The following is a 15913-nucleotide window of genomic DNA, read 5'->3' as shown; positions in this document are numbered from 1 at the left end:
TGGCTTTCTTGCCTTTGGGCAGATCAACTAAATCCCATGTTCGATTCCTTTTAATAGAATCAAGCTCATCCTGCATGGCTTTATTCCAATGTACATTGTCTCGTGCATCCACAAATGAATCAGGCTCATCATCATCCTGTAAACTGGGTGCCATAACTATATTCAAATCCATGATGTGTGCATGCTCATTGGTCCGTGTCTCCCTACGAGTACAACCAGCAAGAGGACCCTCTAGATGGCTGTCCTGTAATGTCCTCAAATACCATCTAGGTATGTGTCTGACGTGTGGAGCCTGCTGCCCCATATTTGGCTCAACTTCTGGCTCAATTTGCTGCTGAATTTCTGCACCATCTTCATGATTAGCTGGCTGTCCTGTACCCTCATGGGTTGGATCACCAACTGTGGAATGAAACTCCATAGGCAGTAGACCTTCAAACACATCATTTTCAGCCTGATTTACATCATAACCAGCCATGGATATTTCTGATTTTTCATCAAAAATCACATCCCGACTAGTGAATATCTTCTTGGATAGTGGGTCATATAACCGGTAGCCCTCGCTCTCACGGCTATACCCAACAAAAATACATTTTGTGGCTTTATCATCCTCCTCAACTCTTTGGGTATGTGTGCATATGCAAGACACCCAAAAGTACGAAAATGTGATACCGAAGGTTTGCGGCCATGCCAAGCCTCAAAAGGAGTAATGGAAACCAATGCCTTTGTGGGACATCGATTCAAAATATGACAAGCACACATGACAGCTTCCACCCAAAAGATATGTGGTAGCTTCTTTGCCTTTAACATACATCTGGCCATCTCCATGAGTGACCGATTCTTCCTTTCTGCAACCCCATTCTGCTGTGGAGTATAAGGAGTAGTATACTGATGTTTGATACCTTTACTCTCAAGAAAGGAATTCAACATGTGTGACACATATTCCCCCCCTCGGTCAGAACGGAGAGTCTTGACCTTGCATCCTGACTCTGTTTCAGCAAGTGCTACAAAGGCCAAAAATGCATCATATACCTGTGATTTCTGCGTCAATGGATAGACCCAGCATATACGAGAGAAGTCATCAATAAATGTAGCTAAAGACTTCGTCTGCATGGGACCACAAAGATCACTGTGTATAAGCTGCAACTTTGCAGTTGCTCGTAGAGCTTGATCACGTGGGAAGGAAAACCGATGCATTTTTCCCAAAATACACCCTTCACACATGTGATCTGGAGACATGTGTGATCTGGAGGCTTCTCCATAAGAGGTAGGTCTGTCAACATGTTATGTCGCTGACATAAGCATAAGACTACCAAAATTTACATGCCCCATACGAGCATGCCATAACTCCGCATCAACCATAGCTGGAGTAAGAGTGAATGCATTATAAGCAGACTGATCCACTGGCTGAAATGCATCCAACTGATAAAGTCCATGACATAATGTACCAGTTAGCATCAAGGTCAAAGCATTAGCTTTGTCTCTGACCATGCATTTGTCATTATCAAAGTGAACTTGCATACCACACTGTGCTAAAGAAGAAATGGACAACAAATTCTTCTTTATTCCTAGTACATATAAGGCATCTGTAAGGCGAAGAATAGAGCCATCAATGGCTGTGAGCTGAATCTCCCCAATGCCACGAACTGGATATGAAGCATTATTGGCACATTGAACGGTTTTGCCAACAGGGGCAGGGCCTACATGACAAAACAAATCCCTGCGAGATGTAATATGCTTTTAAGCACCACTATCAAAATACCAAGTACATGCATGCTCTGTCACACAAAGTGCCTGTGAAGACCAAGAGGCATCATAGCTGCATGTGTAGAAACAATAATCCCTGTCCTCAACAAAAGAAGCAGTCTCCGGAGGAGCTTTAGAGGCATCATTTACAGACATCCCAGATTCCTTTGCCTTCTCTTTGGCAATCCTCTTCCTACACTCTGTGATGTAGTGACCTGGCTTCTTACAGTAATGGCATTTGCCCTTCTTCTTGGGCTATCCATCACCTTTCTTGGTATCCTGAGATGAACCACCATCACCTGAATTCTGATTTGAACTCTTTGGCTGAGATTTGCCTTTCCCTTTTGTGAGTGAGAGACGGTGTGGAGCACGCGAAGAAACAGAAGAAAAACGTGTGGAGGCCTGGAGCAAAACGATGGAGCTCAAATTATGAAGATAAGATTGTTACAAAACTTAGGGCATATAATAACCCTAACTGGTGCCCGTTTCACATAACGGTAAGTTGGGCGCCTTATTGGGCGCGGGGAAAAAACCTCACTTAAAGTGAGTAAAAAGTGCCCGGCCGGTCCTAATACATTGGCCACTGCCCATAATAATGTCAGGACATTATTTCTAACACCCCCCTGCAGTGCCAATGTGGGTACAAGGCATGATGTCAATCACCAAAAGGAAGTAAGCCTAAAGCTTTGCGGAAAGCTTCAAACTTTTCTCGAGGTAAAGCTTTGGTGAAAATGTCTGCGACATTGTCATGTGTTGGACAATAGATCATGCTGATCTCCCCTGCATGAAGTCTCTCTCTGACATAATGATAATGTATCTCTATGTGTTTCGTTCGTGCATGAAACACAGGATTCCGTGCTACTGCAATAGCACTCTGACTGTCAGTGAGAATCGGAGTAGGCTCCTCCAATAAAGGATGAAGATCTGCCAAGAGTCTGCGTAGCCAAACACATTCCACTGTCGTTGTGAAAGCTGCCCTGTACTCAGCCTCACAAGACGAGGTAGCTACTGTAGATTGTTTCTTGCTCAACCATGAAATGCATGAGTGTCCCAAAAAGAAACAATTACCACTGGTAGACTGCCTTGTGTCGAAGTCACCAGCCCAATCTGAATCACTGTATGCATGTAAATGCAAGTCACCCCCCGTGGGAAACATCAAGCCATAAGACTTGGTGCCTTGCAAGTAACGAAACACACGCTTTACAGCTTGCCAATGAAGCATCCGTGGGCTGTGCATATATCTGCTCACCTGGGATACTGCATACTGAATATCCGGTCTGGTGTTGCACAAGTAAATCAGGCACCCAACAGCCTGACAATAGAGAATAGCATCAAAAGATTCACTGCCATCATGTACTGTAAGTTTCAGCCCTGGTTCCATAGGAGTGGAAATAGGCTTACAATCTTGAAATTTGAATCTTTCCAACAGTCTCTGTACATACTTCGACTGTAACATAAAGATACCCTTCTCACTTTGTATGAACTGTATGCCCAAGTAATAGTGCAACATACCCATATCTGACATCTCAAATGCAGATTTGAGTTTGGACTTAAAATCTGAAATTTTATCCGCATCAGTACCTGTGAGCAACATATCATCTACATAAAGAATGATTATCAAAATATCCCCCCCATCTCTCTTGATGTAGAGGGTGCTTTCAGTTGGACTGTTGGTGAACCCCTGGCTAGTCAAAAATGCATCAATCTTTGCATACCAGGCACGCGGTGCTTGTTTTAAGCCATACAAAGCTTTCCTCAACTTGCACACCTTGTGCTCTTGACCAGACATAGCAAAACCAAGAGGTTGTATCACATAAACCTCTTCCTCAAGATCACCATTCAAAAAGGCTGTTTTTATGTCCAACTGATGTACAAACCAGCCATAATGTGCAGCCATAGCAACAACAACACGGATGGTGGTCATCCGAGAAGTGGGGGCAAAAGTTTCTTCATAATCTATGCCCTTTTTCTGAGCATAGCCCTTAGCAACCAGCCTTGCTTTGTACCTGTCAATGGTACCATCTGGTTTGCGTTTAACCTTATAAACCCACTTTGTACCAATTGCCTTCTTGCCAGGAGGCAAATCCACCAAATCCCATGTATGATTCTTATCAATAGAATCCAATTCAGCTTGCATGGCCTGCATCCAATGCTGATTTTCACTTGCATCTTCAAAACTCTCAGGTTCCTCTTCATCCATAAGAGCCCAAGCTGACTCTGAAAAGTGAGAGCTTTCAGCCTCACGTGTACTCCTACGTGTCCTACCTGGTAATGGAGCAGCAAGTCTACTCTCTTGAAGAGTCTGTATAGCCCAACGAGGAATGGTTCTAGCTTCTTGCAAAGCTGTCCTCTCTTGTACAACAATATCCTCTTCTGCTTGCTGTATGTCAGGCTCAGCCTGGGGCTGATTTAAAGCATCAAACACACGAGGTGGTGGCTGCAAATTCTGAAATTCAGCCGGTATATCAGCTGTGGTTCCCATGCCAATGGGTAACAACCCTTCAAATACATCAAAAGACTCCTGAGGTTGCTGAAATTTAAATTCAGCAATGCGTTGTGCTGAATTCTCTGCAAAAACAACATCTCTGCTCACAAAAATCCTCCGTGTGACAGGATTATAGAGACGGTACCCTTTACTTTGACTGCTGTAGCCAACAAATATGCACTTTATGGCTTTATCATCAAGCTTCCCACGAAGCTCCTGTGGTACATGTGCATAAGCCAAGCAACCAAACACACGAAAATAATCAACACTAGGTTTCCGATCAAACCGAGCTTCATAGGGTGTAACATATCTGAGTGCCTTTGTAGGGCACCTGTTCAACACATGAGTGGCACACATAAGAGCTTCCACCCAAAACTTATGTGGCAATCCCTTTGCTTTCAGCATACACCTGGCCATCTCCATGAGTGACCTATTCTTTCGTTCGGCCACACCATTCTGCTGAGGTGTATATGGTGTAGTACACTGGTGTACTATGCCCTTCTCTAAACAAAAAGCATCAAATACTTTAGATAAGTATTCCCCCCCTCTGTCAGTTCTGAGAGTCTGCACTTTTTGTCCTGTTGCATTTTCAACCATGTTGACATAATGTCGGAAATGCATAAAGACATCAGATTTGTTCTTCAAAGCATACACCCAGGCATATCTGGAAAAGTCATCAATAAAAGTAACAAAATACCAATGACCTCCCAAGGATTGTGTCCTCATTGGACCACATACATCACTGTGAATGAGCTGCAATTTGCGGACAGCTCTAACAACTCCATCCTTTTTGAAAGCCTGACGATGCATCTTTCCCAAAATACATCCCTCACACACATGTCTGGGAGGAGTCTCTAAATTAGGTAGGGCATCTACCATTTTCAGCTTCTGAAGTGCCATGAGACTGCCATAATTTACATGCCCAAACCTGGCATGCCACAACTCTGCATCCTGCATAGCAGATGTAGAGGTAGAAACAACACATGCACTGTGCCTCTCATAAGGATCAAGACGGTACAAACCGCGACATAAGGTCCCTGTAGCAACCAAAGCAAAGTCACTTTCCCTGTCACACGGACCATACATTTAGTATCCTCAAAGGAAACAACCAGCCCTCTCTTTGCAAAAGAAGACACTGAGAGAAGATTATCAAGGGATTTATTATGCCAATATTTCTGCATTGAGAAGGATGCTAACATAGTCCATACTCACCTCTTAGACCTTCCTTGTGAGAAAAATTAACGGTATTATGCTAGACATTTTATAATTTTTTGTCTACAGTATATGTGCTGATCTTTGTGTTGGATTCAACTAGGATTTTCCATTGGATAAACATGTTGATTTGCTATCTTTGCTAAAATATGTATTTTGAGAATCTATAGTTTTTTTCTCCATTAATTATATGCACATGCACTCGCATGACATTTTTCCGAGTCTGCTCTTCCTGCAACAAAAGTCCAACCAATTCCTGAAAGGATAGAGGGACAGGATTACCCCTCATGGACAAGTGAAGAGATGTATGAAAACCCAAATAAGAGCTCGGTAAAGAGTTAAGTGTAGTGGTGACCATCTCAGCATCAGAAATGATTTCATCAATATTCAAGAGCTGTTCTCTCAAATCCTGAATCTTCGTAAGATGATCCTGCATAGAATCACCCTCATCCATGCACAAGTGTGATAGTTCCCGCTTCAAAAAGGCAACTCTAGCCTCATTGCGAGCCTGATACATAGTATCCCATGCAGCCTGAGATGTCCTGCATGAACGGATATGCGGAATAATGGACCTCTTAACTGAAAGTGCAATCAAAGAGAGTGCCTGAGCATCCCTGGAATCCCACCTAGTTTGTTCCTGTGTAGGTGCCTGAGGAGCTGGTAGTACAACCTGCTGCCTGCCATGTTGTGGAGGGGTAGCTGGGGCCACATGCATAGGCCTTGCCTCAGCTCCACTTACATAATTCCACAAATTCTATGCAACTAGCAGATTCCTGATCATAAAGCTCCACAGGGAATAGTTGGTTCCATCCAACTTATCTTCCTGGGCTAAAATCCCAAACACATCAGCAGTGTTCTGTGCCATGAGAGCAAACTGTAACCTGCAAAAGAGACTGACTGCACAAGAGTCCACAAATATTGCTGGAGACTGTCTGTTTCACACAGATAGACAGCACAGCAACAAAAGCCCCAAATTTCTGGTGGCTCAAATTTCTCTGATTCCCACAAAAAAACCTGTGGGAGCTGTCACAGATTGTGCAGCAACACAAAAACAGCAAAAGCCCCAAATTTCGGACTTGATTTGCTGACAAAATTCACAGTTAAGCTCCAAAATTCAGCAGGTAGACTCACCCGAGTAGCTGCTGCAGATTGCTGAGGTACGAACTGATGCAGAAGACGGTACAACGCTGTACGGAAGGCTGTACGGACAGCAAACAGCAACCAGCAGGTGCTGTACGGAACTGTACGGACAGAAAACAGCAGATAGGGCTGTACGACAGCTGTACGGCTGCTGTACGATCAGAAAACAGCAGCAAAACTGGTCGTACAGACCTGTACGGACAGAAAAACAGCAACCAGCAGCCACACGTGCTGCACAGATGCTGTACGGCCTGTAGAAAAGCGACCAGCACTGCTTTTTGCACCAGAACAGTGCCCGAGACACACAGAAAGCAGTCGCCCAGGTCTGTAGAAGGAGGGCGACCTGTTTTTCAGCACCAGAAGCAGGCGACCAGCACAGTAGAGAGTGTTCTTCGCGACGAAAGTGCTTCACCAGCAGTAGGGAAGGCGGGAGCAGGAACAACAACCAGCTCTGATACCAATTGTGAGTGAGAGACGGTGTGGAGCACGCGAAGAAACAGAAGAAAAACGTGTGGAGGCCTGGAGCAAAACGATGGAGCTCAAATTATGAAGATAAGATTGTTACAAAACTTAGGGCATATAATAACCCTAACTGGTGCCCGTTTCACATAACGGTAAGTTGGGCGCCTTATTGGGCGCGGGGAAAAAACCTCACTTAAAGTGAGTAAAAAGTGCCCGGCCGGTCCTAATACATTGGCCACTGCCCATAATAATGTCAGGACATTATTTCTAACACCTTTTTGACCTGTAGAGTAAATGCTTGTTCAGCACTTGTGTTCATATTCATGTTCTTCCTGATTTGCTCTTCTTGTAGCAAGAGAGCGACAAGTTCCTGATACTTAAGGGGTTCAATAGCATTCCTCATGCTGAGGTTCAAAGAGGTATGAAAAGCCAAGTAAGATCTTGGCAAAGAGTTCAAGATGGTGGACACAAGCTGTGTCTCAGGAATAATCTCATCCACATTGATGAGTTGCTCTCTCAAATCCTGCAGCTTGTTCAAGTGACTAGACATATCATCTCCTTCATGCATTTTCTGATTTTCCAGCTCAGATCCGAGCCTCATTACGAGCAGCATACATCTGCTCCAAAGTCACCCATGCATTCCGTGAAGAGCCAGCTGAACGAATATGAGGTATAATAGACCTCTGTACTGACAATGCAATAAGTGACAAGGCTTGTGCATCTCTGGCATCCCATGTCTTCTGAGCATTTGTTCTTTGAACAGGCAATGGCTGACCTGGTGTGTGTACCTGTTGTCCTCGTCCACGAGCACCCCCTCGGGGAGGAGTCTCTGGAGCCAATGGACCTGGACGTGGTTCATCACCACTAACAAAATCCCAAAGACCTTTTGCCACGAGCACATTTCTCAGCATAAAACTCCACAAGTAGTTCATGCCGTCCAACTTGTCTTCCTTAGACAAGTACGTGAATACATCACTCTGCTGTTGATTTGCCATTATGCCAATGCACAATGTTGTACCTGTGTATCAAAAAACCCAATAGCAACAACCTTGAAAGCAACTGTGCTCCACTGAATACAACTAACCCAAATATGCCTGCACTCTCAATCCTCTGAATGTGCAACACAATGCACCACTGACTGAGTAGAGCAGCAAAAATGGCTTACACAGTGCCAAATTGCCCAAAAATGTCCAAAGTTACTGCACCCAAAAACTTTGCAAAAAACTTGTAGAGATTTCTTTGCAAGAAAATTTGCCTGTATCTGCCAGAAAATTTTCACAGAGAAAATGCCCAAATTTCAGAACTTGTAAAGCTTACCACAAATGTGATTTTGCAGGTACAGGCGGCTGTAGACTGTACGGAACTAGTGTATGGTACAGTGCAGGTACAGGTCGACTGCACGCTGTACGGAACAGTTGTACGGAAGCTGGTCAGCTGTACGGCGACTGTACGGAGCAGGTACACGCAGCATGTATGTACAGAAACAGGTACTGTATGCAGTCGACAGGTACTGTACGGAGCTGGGCGAGCAGGTACACGGCAGCAGGTACTGTACGGAAAACAGGTGCTGTATGCAGTCGACTGGTACTGTACGGAGCTGGGCGAGCGGGTACACGGCAGCAGGTATTGTACGGGACTGTGCGTGCAACTGACGGGTACAGTACAGAACAGGCGAAGAGCCTGTACGTTTGGTGCAGCTGGTGGCGGGGACCAGTACGGACAGAGTACGGAGCAGAGTACGGGAAGGGCAATGTACGGAACAATGTACGGACTCTGATGGCATGGAACAGTACGGCGGGCCATGTGGAGCAGTACGGGCAGGGCAGGCCAACCTGGGAGCTCTGATACCAAATGAAGGAGCTCAGCTGTTAGGGTTAGGGTTTGGAAGGTACTTCAGCAAGAAACGTAAGAAGCAGAGAGAGGAACACGACTGCTCATGTATTCAGTAGTGATAAAATGAAGTACAATAGCCACATAAAGAAGTGACCTAAAAGATGTGTTCACATGGTCCGGCCATAAAGTGTGCCAGGTGGACCAAATCACTTATAAACTATTATAAGTGAAACTAAGCTAAAACTGGGGGGAAAAAACTCCACTAACTGAAGTAAAAAGTGCCCCAGTAACCTACTGATGATCACTAGCACTCCTCTGGGTGCATACACAGCATAAAACCCAACAAGAGAGTCGTGGGCTGCTGGTAGGTGGCACATTTACCTACGTGGTGCCACATGGGAGGCTACCCCTCACTTACTCAAGGTGTGGATCCCCACGTCAATGGCCTCAAAAGGGTTAGCAACACTTGGCCTTGGGCCCCGGGCACTAATAAATGGGCACCTTGGGTTTTTAATGGGAGTGTGAACCTGCAAAGGCTATAACACATTGCATTTGACCTTATAAAATAACACAAGGGTTTAGTCAATACTTACCACCTATTCACATGCCATAAACCAAGTCAGAAGACGGCATTCTCACGATCCTTGGGTACATCATAGCAGGCATTCACACGAAAACAATTCATGCGAAAACAGTTTTAGGCAAATGTAAGGAACGATTCACAGCAGGAATCGTTATCTCGGTCAAGGGTGGTGACTAGGAGTTTTGCAACTCATACGCAGGGTTTGATTGTCGTTGTTGCTCTTGTTTTTGGGGTGGGTGGGGCCTCCAGCCCTGGAGTGTCGCATGGGTGAAGTAGGTGGGGAAAGTTGCTAGTTGGAGGGGGGGCTTGCTGAAGTAGGGGCGGAAGGCTGCTAGTGGGGGGGCGCACTTTGCTGGTCACCGCTATTTGCCAGGCCTTTGGGATGTAGCGTGGGGGGGCGTATGCTGGTTGCCTTTTGCTCGAGCGGCGGCAAGGACGTGTGATGTGTGCAGATGAGGCAATGCCTAGGTAAGGCAAAGAGCTTGACTCGATTGAGAGCCATGCAAGCTGCGGGATCTGAGGTGCTGAGGGAGGTTCTCTAGAGATGCAATGAGCACTTGCACAGGGTAGGGAGGCCGTGTTGACAAAAGTGGTGCCAAAGTGTAGCACTAGGAGATTTCCACAAAATGGATAGACTGGAGATCCTCCATCTCCTCAAGGTTTTGGGGTTTGGATGGCTAGACCAATTTGTAGAAATCTCTAGTTAGGCACGCATTGGCGTGAACACAACTGGGAAGGGTGACCTATTGGAACTTGGTCCCTCACCCAATTTCCAACATGGTATCAGAGCCATGGGTTGAAGTGTAACCTCTGAGCCACTAGAGAAGCCAAGTTGAGCCAAGAAAACATGGACAAGTTCAACCTCTAAACATGGCCATGGGTGCGAGTTTGGTTTTGATGAATTTGCAGACACAAGGTTGTGGCCTCCAGGGAGGCCCCAGACGAGGAAAGGAGCTGGAGGTCCGCTTCAGAAAATCGGCAGCTGAGGGTGGCCTTGGTTGGGGAAGATGGAACGGTGGAAAGACAAAAATCTGAAGAACAATCATGAAGCTAAGAAGCAACATGGAAGAGAAGGACAAATGAAGGGGAAGGAAGGGAAAACATCTTTGGCTAGCTTGCTTCACAACACGTTTCCTGTGTTTCTTGGCTGCTCATGTGCCCTGCAAGTTGCCCACACTGCTATTTATCTCTTCCAAAGCAAGGAATCTTCTGCCCAACTCATCGACCTTGATGTCCCTGCGCCCGTCACTTGGTGTAACAAGCGTCCTGGACATCCGTACAACAATTCAACATCAAGTTACAAAACTGTGCGAGACTAAAAAAGGTTATGTTACATTAACAGGATCTGGAGATCCCCGTGAGCTAGTCCACCCCCCCAAACCCCCGATCCACCGCTGCAACCACCCCCTCTTCACTCCAATAGGCGCCCGTCATCGCTTACCAACTTCTATCCTACTCAGCATCCCATCCTCTCCACCCTCCTTTCAGCTCTCGCAGCAATTCTGTGCTGCAGACAGCTGCCCCCCCTTTTCCCTCTGTTTCTTGTTAATGCATTTGGGAAGCCTGATTTGGCAGGCACTAGGTCCGGGTGGCCATGTGTGTACACTTAACATTATTTAAAGGCTGATTAAGGTCCACGACCTGCCCACCAGCCCATGACCTGCATGACCAGCAAATCAGGGGGCAAATCACCCTTTTAAAAAGGTCCCTCCTCTTTCCCATTCAATCATCCAAGACAATTCAAGGCAAATCAGGAGTCTTCTTGAGCAAGGGAGCACAAGGAAGTCAACATTTTGCTTCAGCCCTGCAAAATAGGCATCCGTAAGTCCAACATTTACAAGGCAGCCTACTCGGGTCCAACTCCCGCCTGGATTAGCAAGTTTTGGCCTCTTGCTCAGCCCAGATTAACACTCAGCCCGGCAAGAAAGAGGTATTTTCACGTCAAGGATCAAATCTGCATTGTACTCATAGTGAAGCAAATACACTGAAAGGTCTGGGCATTTCACTGAGTTTTTGGGGTTCAATTGGGTGTCTGGTGTGCTCTCTCTCCTCTCTAGTCTTCAGTATTAACGTTAATGCACCAAAGAAGTTAATCACATGCCTTACCACACATCTTTCACTAGTCCATGTAACAGATGTACATGGATTTTGGTTTCATAGGCCTTTGTGATCTTTCTCAAAGGCTAATAAACCTCTCTCTCTCTCTCTCTCTCTCTCTCTCTCTCTCTCTCCCCCCCATTTTTTATAAGACTAGTTTTCTTGATTTAAAACATAACTCGCTACGTTTCTTGTTTTAGCAGTTACTCTATGAGTTGGACATGAATTTCAGAAATTTTTATTTTCACTTCATGTTCTTATATTCTTTGCAAATTCTAGTGTTTTCCTTGCTTGTATAAGTGCAGTTACTCTCTTCAATATATTCTGATATTATGAAATTATACTCTTGTTAATCAGTGATTAGAGAAAAGTCATTGTTTATATTCATGTAAAGACAAGATTTGTAGATTTAATGCTCTTTGTGAAGCATTTTTAAAATGTGCGTAGGTATTTTAACTATAGGGGTTAGCATTTTGGATGTGATTGTTCGAACCATCTTTGTCTTGTTCTTGATAGATTTCACATGAGGAATGTGGTTCAGTAGCATACTACAAAGTCTTTTGTCAAAAATCAAAGTGTAGTTATGAACATCCTTTTCTTATATATCGCTGATTACATTTGCTCCTTATTGTGACCTCACCCTGCCATATCCCCTTCCACGGCATGCAATACATGTGGAACTCCAAACTACCTCAACTTACTGCTCCCTACGTGGCTGTCTTTCCTTCTTCACAAGGCACTTATATAGGTGCATTGATAGCTCTAGCATGCCATGAAGAAGTGATGCCTGTGGTATTGCTTCCTCCTTATCTTTGAACAGGAGTGGGGATGGAGTTCTTGGTGCAGATCCACCATTTGATCGCAGGTGATGGTGCTAGATCTACTAAGCATTGAACTGCTTGTGAAGCTCTTGTGCGCTCAGAGGTTTCAGGCTGTGTAGAGGGCAAGGTCGCCTTCTATAATCCTCTCTCAACTGCTGCAATAGCAAGGGGGAGAGGGTTTTATTTATAGACCTCAAAAGTGGTAGGCCTACTTGCACATTCTTTGCATTCACATTTGTCACTTTGGTAGGTGGCACATTGAAGTTTCTTGTCTTAGTTGCAAACTCCCAAAATTGGGCTGCAAAATGAGCCAAGAGAGACCCTTTTTATACTGATAGGTGTTAATTGGAAAAAACTCATTTTTAGAGCCCCCTTTTCTTGGTATACTATACAAATCACATACGCTTGCTTCACTTTTCGTGGATTTTTAAAATTAGTTTCTGTATCACAGGCACTTGCATGCACATGTGTCCCTGCATAGTGCATGCCCACGAAATTGATGACGAAGAGAGAGATATGCATGGTGTTTGTGTGCTGTGAATGGCTCCGAGTGCTTTTGCATGAGTAACATTACCTTCTAAGCTAGTAATAGTTCATTTACATGATCATGTGACTTTGAATGCCTTGGTGGCAAAAGTTGATCAGATCTTCTGTTCAAATCTTACCCTGAGCATTTTCCTTGCAGTCTGAGGTGCATGTTCAGCAGTGCTCAATTCGAGAGTGCTTTGAGAGGTTTCCAAGCTCTTCTGTCAGAGGGTATGTTTGATTCATTAGAGTCTGGACTGAGCCCCAGAGTGTTGCAGCACTATCAACAACTTCTAACACTTCCAGACCTGACAACATCGGGCTGGATGGAACAGTGCTCCCAAATTTTGAACCGGGGCAGACGCAAGAGTTCAATGGACTATGCAAAGGTAATGGAACTTATGTTTTCTGCTCATTTTTTCACTTTCAAAACAGTACTTATGATGCTGTAAAGATCTCCAGGATAATGGGTAAGTTAGCCAATCTCGTAAACTGACATGGATGGAAGCATTCCTTGTGTTAATTTTAATGCTGAATTGTACATATCTTCAATAGAGCTCATAATTTTTGCACATGTTTCAGGTGGATTTCCTAACTCTTGTTGTTTGAGGGGGGGGAAATCAGATCATGCAAGGCAAGGAGTACTTGAAAGAAAAGCTGAAGGGCTTGGGTGCATCGGGGGCGGACGTGCTATCCTCTTTGGATGATGTTGTGGTCACCAAGAATCTGCCAGCTGGCTCTGTTACAGCTGGTATGATCTTGACGTGGACAGATCACCTTTTATTTCATCTTCAAGTGTGTGCGCGCATGCTTGGTTGGCTGAGGACAGATCTATGCTCAGCCCACACGATGTTGTGCATACGACAAATGCACCACACACAGATCTATCCTCAGCCAACCAGTTTAAAGAAAATGCATGGTGGGAACGATGCGGGTGCATACGACTAGTGCACGGGTTAGAAGTATCCTTGGCCCACTGCTGGCTGAGGATATATCTTCGCACGGTGCCATTTGCTGTAGGCACCATGTCACGTAGGTCCCACCATGCCCACACGCACTTTTCCGATTGCTGAAGTATCCTGGCTGAGTGTGTGCTACTTATGAGATGGTATTATGTTGCATTTAACTGAGTTACGTGACTGATGCAGAATTGGAAGAGACACCTATTCTATCGGTTCCAAGCACTAGTTGTAAAGCTCGTTCATGGTCCATGCTCTCAGATGTTACATTCCAGAAAGACCATCAGGGAGCTGAGCCTACCAGCAGACAAAGACGAAGCTGTGTCAAAAGCGATGGCATGGAAGGAGAAGGAAAAAGTCGTCCCCGTCCAAATGCCAAAAGTTTTTACCCTTCTAATCATTGCAAGTCCATGGAAGCACCTACTTATGGAGTGCCAGAGCACGACATTCTGCTTGATCTCCCCTCGACTCTTTCCTTTCAACAAGCAGAGCTACTGCAGCAGCCTGTATGGAGCAAGTTGTCACCAAGAGAAACAGTAAACGATGCAAATCAAACCAATAACAACGATGATACACACATGCAGAACATATGGCCTAGCGAGACGGACTTGGATTGGAGCAGACTTCTGTGGAACTCGCCCTCAACGGGATCGGTTAATGATACTTTGTAGGAAGTAAATACAGGGACACTGTCTCTCCGAGTTGCTGTAATGTGCATACGTCCCCATGATTTTGGATTTGCTCGGCTTTTGGTTTCATGTATCTCCTCCCTTCGTTTCTTGGAGGAATAGTTTGCTACAACTTGTTAGAGTGTACGATAGTGTATCCGGATCTGTTGTACAATGATCTGTTGACACAGTGGTAAACAACCTTTTTGAGAGTCGTGGATGACTAAACCCTGTCCCCACAGTAAATTTTTCGTATTGAAAAAATCCAATAATAGAGATATTTCTCTAGGTGCCTTTTGAGGCATTGGTGTGTGTGTGTGCAAGCTGTTTTATCATATCAGTTGATGATGAGACTGAAGATCCGTCGGGTCGCTTATATCCTTCTACCTTGTTTTTTGAGTAGGTGCAGCTCTTTGTAACTGTAAAAGTACAGAGAGCTAAAGACAAGCAAAGTTTATAATTTGACTGTAAAAGTTTCTTTAGTGTAACAAAGCTACCTTTTGGAGGGAAGGGTGCTACCATTGGGATAAACCACAAGAGGCAAGGAGGGGGGGGGGGGGGGGTGGGGGGAGGTTATCCATAGTTGATGTGAGGTTTTTTTTTTGGTTATGATCGTTGGTTGTTAGAGGGAGAATCTCAACAGTCAAAACAACACGCTTTCTTCCGCAGAATTTACTGCAGATTCTGAACACACAACAGCAGGTGTTGGACTTTTTGCTGCCAATGCTGATGTGCAGATCATCAGTCAAAGCTCTGAGTCACATCATGGCTGGAATTCTGACAAAGATATGTAAATAATTCATCAGAGTTTAGGTAGGTTTGTTAAGGATATGGCAGCTAGGATAGCTTAACAGTTTTTTTAAAGAAAAGAACAACGTTTGAAAGTTCTGGATTGTTAAATTCTGGAGAGTTGGCCAAATGACGTGTGGTTGCTATTACAAAAGGGGAAAAAAGCTGTCGTTTGGACATTTTTGTTTCACAAAGGGTCGGCAAAATCAAGATATGAAATTACCTTTTGGAATTTAGCATAGGTCACTTCCAAGAAAAGCCCCATAAAATAGTAGCATAATTTCACATGTTGCCATGATGGGCTAATGGGCACAGTATTTGTGCAGTATGTAACACGGCCAGGGTGTGTGTGTGTGTGTGTGTGGATGCCAAGGGTTGTGCTAGGGGGGAGCTGAGTTCAATTCAAACATGGGAAGGCTGCCATTCTAAAATATGGTAATGATCTTTTTGTGTTTGTGCATGATGTTTTTAATCCATTCTTTCTTTTCCACTATGGTGGTGGTGTTGATAGATGCTCGCGTACTCCCACATTTTGTAGGCTCTCTATGAAGGTGGGCAACTATCCTTTAATTGATGTTTGCTATTAGGAGTTTAGT

The 15913-nt window shown here is 44.7% G+C and overlaps 1 protein-coding gene across 2 annotated transcripts in view; it reads left to right on the top strand.

Annotated features, from left to right (window-relative positions):
- LOC147606690 (GATA transcription factor 26-like) overlaps positions 1–15038 on the top strand; it is a 56308-nt gene extending 41270 nt beyond the window's left edge. For both annotated transcript variants that reach the window (XM_086791683.1, XM_086791684.1), the window contains 3 exons: positions 13062–13290; positions 13526–13652; positions 14050–15038. In XM_086791683.1, the coding sequence (XP_086647809.1) occupies positions 13062–13290; positions 13526–13652; positions 14050–14531 (838 nt within the window). In that variant the 3' untranslated portion in view covers positions 14532–15038. The remainder of the gene's footprint in view (positions 1–13061; positions 13291–13525; positions 13653–14049) is intronic.
- The last annotated feature ends 875 nt before the right edge of the window (positions 15039–15913 follow it).

This window comes from Cibotium barometz, chromosome 57, assembly GCF_041138505.1.
Source record: "Cibotium barometz isolate CiBa-2024 chromosome 57, ASM4113850v1, whole genome shotgun sequence".
In the NCBI taxonomy this organism is placed as follows: domain Eukaryota; kingdom Viridiplantae; phylum Streptophyta; class Polypodiopsida; order Cyatheales; family Cibotiaceae; genus Cibotium; species Cibotium barometz.
The sequence above is the reverse complement of the archived record's forward strand: the minus strand, read 5'-3'. Positions and strand labels throughout refer to the sequence as shown.